This window comes from Aureococcus anophagefferens (assembly GCF_000186865.1).
Source record: "Aureococcus anophagefferens unplaced genomic scaffold AURANscaffold_66, whole genome shotgun sequence".
In the NCBI taxonomy this organism is placed as follows: Eukaryota; class Pelagophyceae; order Pelagomonadales; family Pelagomonadaceae; genus Aureococcus; species Aureococcus anophagefferens.
Genome location: NW_008705618.1, coordinates 38,688 through 43,012, shown reverse-complemented (window position 1 = coordinate 43,012; position 4,325 = coordinate 38,688). Strand labels below are relative to the sequence as shown.

At 54.9% G+C, this 4,325-nt stretch overlaps 1 protein-coding gene across 1 annotated transcript; it reads left to right on the top strand.

Annotated features, from left to right (window-relative positions):
- Nucleotides 1-1,592: 1,592 nt before the first annotated feature.
- AURANDRAFT_68125 (hypothetical protein) lies at nt 1,593-4,220 on the top strand (the record flags this gene model as incomplete). Its single annotated transcript, XM_009043748.1, has 6 exons — nt 1,593-2,285; nt 2,338-2,877; nt 2,923-3,117; nt 3,206-3,339; nt 3,428-3,849; nt 3,961-4,220. The coding sequence occupies 6 exons, from the start codon at nt 1,593-1,595 to the stop codon at nt 4,218-4,220; spliced, it is 2,244 nt and encodes a 747-aa protein (XP_009041996.1).
- Nucleotides 4,221-4,325: the final 105 nt, after the last annotated feature.

The window sequence follows — 4,325 nt, the reverse complement described above, 5'->3', positions numbered from 1 at the left end:
AGAAATCAAATTCTGGAAGTGCCATGAGTCCCTACGAACTGAGGTTGCCGCTGCCTTGACAGCGAGGTCGTGGGCTTCTGACGCCGCGGCGGCGGGAGAGAGTTGACTTGAGTGAAGCTCTAGCTGTTGGAGAAGCACTCACTACAGGCACCATCCCAGCCGGGATTATTAGTTTGACCCCTCGAGCTATTGGAGCTATTGGCACTTTTTTTTGACTTTTTTTTTCGATGCTCCTACGACGCCTCCTACGCGCCCCGGCGGACCCCCGGGGCACCAGGGGGTGGGGAAGGGCGCTGCGACGCGGCGGGTTGTCGAGGATCTCGCTTTAGCGCGCGTGCGACGGCCGCGTGTCGCGCCCGCGCGGGACCGCGCGGCGCGTTACGACGGTCGGCGCGCGTTCGGGGGCGCCCCCGCGCTCGCGCACGCCCCGGGCGGGTCCCCGGGGACCCCCTGGACCCTCCGCGGCTCGCGGCGCAAAAAAAAAAAAAGTGAAAAAAAAAGTGACCATAGCTCGGGGGGTCAAAATTAACCCCGGGTTGCTTTAGAATAGATTAGGAATGCCTACTGTTTCCAGTGCGCGAAACAACCGACGCCTAGACACGCCCGTACGAAATAAGAAAATAATATTTAATAATTAAATCCGGCCAGCGGCCGGAGGGACGTGTACTGCACCTCCTGAAAATTTGCCGCGCGCGCGCGCGCGCGGGGGTCTAGTGCGGGTTGAAAGTCAACTCAGTTTCGCGAAAAACGATCCTCACGCCCGAGTGTCTCAAAATGTACGACGCTACCGCACTCACAACGCCAGCCCCGGCGAAAGGACCCCACTTTTATGTTGAACTTGGCAACTAACCAAGCTGAACTTCAAGATACAAAACCCCAGGCCTTTCGTTTCAAGGGTTGGTTTCGCGCACTGACTGTTTCCGTCCACTTGGCCTTTCGGGTCTCCACTAACGCCTCCACTAGCCTGAGCTAAAGGAAGCAGAGTAAGCTCCTCCCTCAAGGGGGATGCTGAGCTCAGTTCAGTTAAGAGTGCCAGAATGAAGGCCGACGGGCCGCGCTTGGATGGCGCAGCCACCTCAGCGGGGACGGAGGAGGGTAGGGCAGGGCGGATGCTTCATCTGCGCCGAAGGAGGGTGGTGGGCGGGCCAAAAATATAAGCCGCGCCACCCCGGACCCCGGGGAAGCGGCGACCTGGGAGAGGACCACCACAGCCAGCAGTTTTATTTAGCTGGAGGATGATAGGTGGTCTAAGCTCACTAACTCGTCACCGGAAACATATTGGACTGCCGTAATGGGTTAGAGAGATAGAGAGTTTTGTATCTCCCTAGTGGCTCGCTGGTACAGAGCCACCAAATATCCTCCCCCTCCTTAATACTTTCTAACCCTGCTATAGTTGTCTCCCGCACTGTAATAGACGGAGAGTCTTCCTGGACCTAGTGAGGCAGATCCTCTGCCCGTTCGTCCATCGTTGATCGTGCATGGATTCGGCGCTTTCACAGCTCCCTTATTTCCTTGCACATAAAAAACTGCGTATTGCGGTGATGGAGACGTTGACAGTGGTGTTGTCCGCATTTTGTGTTGTGAACGCGAAAATGGGGACGCCATGTCGTTCAGGAAATGATTGTGCGGTGATCAATACACAGCGAGACATCCGACAGTTCACAGAGCAGGCTCGAAAGGCGGCGAGCGAGGCTGGAGATGCCGTGCGAATGAGTCAAGCTACCTCTGTGGCTCGCGAGGCAGCGACGCGGGTCTTGGAAGAGCTATCCAAGTCAGAATCTCAGGTTGCAATAGCATCAGTTGCAAAGTCTAGTGCACAGGCTGCCGCAAACACCGCTCATGCTTTGGAGAAAGGAGGTGAGGTTGGTGAGGTCGATGGTGCAAACACTCTCCATCTGCATCACCACGGCGAATCACGGGTGGTAGCTATGGCATTGGCTGCCGTGCACGCTGCAGACGAAGCGACCGCAGCGGGCGTGGCAGCAGCGGCAGCGCGCACGGCAGCCCGGTCACACGAGGGCGCAGAGAGCGTTGATGTGAGCAGAGCCAAGAGCTCCGGTGAGGTGAGACTAATCGCGCGTATGGCTAGAGAGGCAGAAAGTGCGCTGGCATTGGCAGCGGAGGACGAACGGCTCCACAAATATGAGGCGGTGCTCGCTGAAGCCCAAGCTTCAAGCCAAAGAATTCAGGCGCAGACTCGATTGGCTCATCACGCAGCGTACGAGGCACGACACACGGCACGACGCATCGCGATTGCTGCGGATGATGCACGAGCGCGGCTCGCAGTGGGTCACGGCGTGTTTCCGTCATGACTGAGATATAGATGGGGAAAGATAGGTCGCCGCCGACACAGCCATGAACGCGGCCGTTAATGCTGCGAGCGAAGCGCGCGAGGCGAGGCGGCTGGCTGCGACCACAGCGGAGATCGCGCGTGCTGCAATATCCAGAAGTGGTATCTGTAGCGCCCAAATGCGCAATTTTTCGCAGTCTGGCTCTCAATGTGCAGAGAAGAGGCCTAGCCCGCCTGCGGGGAGAGGTAGGGGGCAAGGACTCGACAGTTTAGACAAAGAAGAATGGAATGAGCTCGGTTTTTTTGCATCACGTTTCAACGCGGAGACAATTTACACAGAGCACGTTCAGATCATGTCACATTTGCACTTTAATCATCTAGCAGCATTCAACCCATCGCTGGTCCGCATACCCAAGAAAATAATCAAAGATTTGCGGTCTAAATACCCAACGGCTCGATATGTTGCGTCAATTCGGCATTCATGGGGACAGTGTCAACGTTTTGAGACACTTTACAAGCTGGCGGCCTACATTGTCTATGGGAAATTTAAATCGACTGCGGAGGCACCCGGTCGCCACTCCTCCATAGTATTACTAGATGAGAATTTTTGCATTCTTGACATTGCCCGACAGGTGTTCGCAGAGGAAGTTGACCGCCCAAATGATGTCGGGTGGCTTGCTGAGGATGTTCGTCTCCTCCTTTACGACAACCGGATTCTCGCAACAGCAGTTCTATCATCGGAGACGGGGAAGTACTTCCTGCATGATTTCAAGCAGCGATTCGTCGTACAAGAGGTCATTCCAGAGATCCAAAGCGAGATATTCACGGTTCGTTATGTTGCAGCTCCTGCGGAGATTTACCCTCAGCTCGCTAACTACACTGCGGTGACAAATTCTCGCAACCTCGGTCTGCTAGTACTGGACGGCACGCTTCAATTTCTCACCTTCCTCGGCCTGCAGGCAGAGATGCAGTCTCAATTGCTACCGCTGCCTGAACTTCCCACCACGTTACCTCTCCTCGGACACTTCGGGAAGTGGCTCCACAACAACGTAAATCCGCTCGTTATTGATCATCTCGGCATGTTCGTCACACCGCGTGACTCACTTCAAATTGGTTCTGCAGAGCCATCATGTGTAGGTTTCTTGTCGTTGGGCATGAGCACGAGCACGAACAACGCGAAAAAATATTTAAGACCACAAGTTGGCATACGTATCTTCATTACTTCATGCTTTTCAATAACACGAAGCCCCACGATCTCATCGCTAGATCTCCTCCCTTCTGCTTTGCCGAGTCGCCCAATGGTAAATGCGACCTTATCCAATTTGTGTCCTCGCTGACCTGGGCTACAAGTGAGGAGCCACATCACGCCCATCGCGACGTCATCGTTGGATATGGCATCAATGATTGCGAGGGCGCACTCGTGAAACTGCCGCTTCGTAAAATTCTTGAATTCACTGTTGGTTGCGGCCTTGACTGGCGTCTCGAAGCGGCTACAAACTATTTGTCTCACTCTTTCCAGCTGCAGACGCAAATCCAACTTGGCGATGTTGCCGCTCAGGGTTAGCTCCGATCTACCATGCGGCAGATCTGGTCGCTACTCATGTGGGTGTTCGGTGCGCGCGAAGCTTTACACGTGCCAACGCCCAGGGTGAATCATTTATGATTTCCAGGCGAGCTCAAGATCCCGATTGGCTGTATCTACCCTACTATACTAACTCCCGGCCCTGGCGGGCCTGTGGGGGAAGCCGCCGATGTAGGCCGCGTAGTTCTTTGGGGGTGCACTAGGCCACGTCCGACTAAAATTTTGCGCGTCCCTCATGTAGATTCACGCCGGCGGCCGACCCCCAATGCCAATCTACCCCTCAGAGTAGAGATCGAGCTCCCAAGTTCACTTTCCCTTGGCTCAGCAGCCCCGAAAAGAATCTCCTAGAAGGTAACTTGCCGTAAAGTTGAAGTAAAGTTGAACCAAAATGTGCCAAAAACAACCTCCTAGGCCTGGTTCGCCCAAAAAGAATCTCCCAGCCCTTGCCGGGAC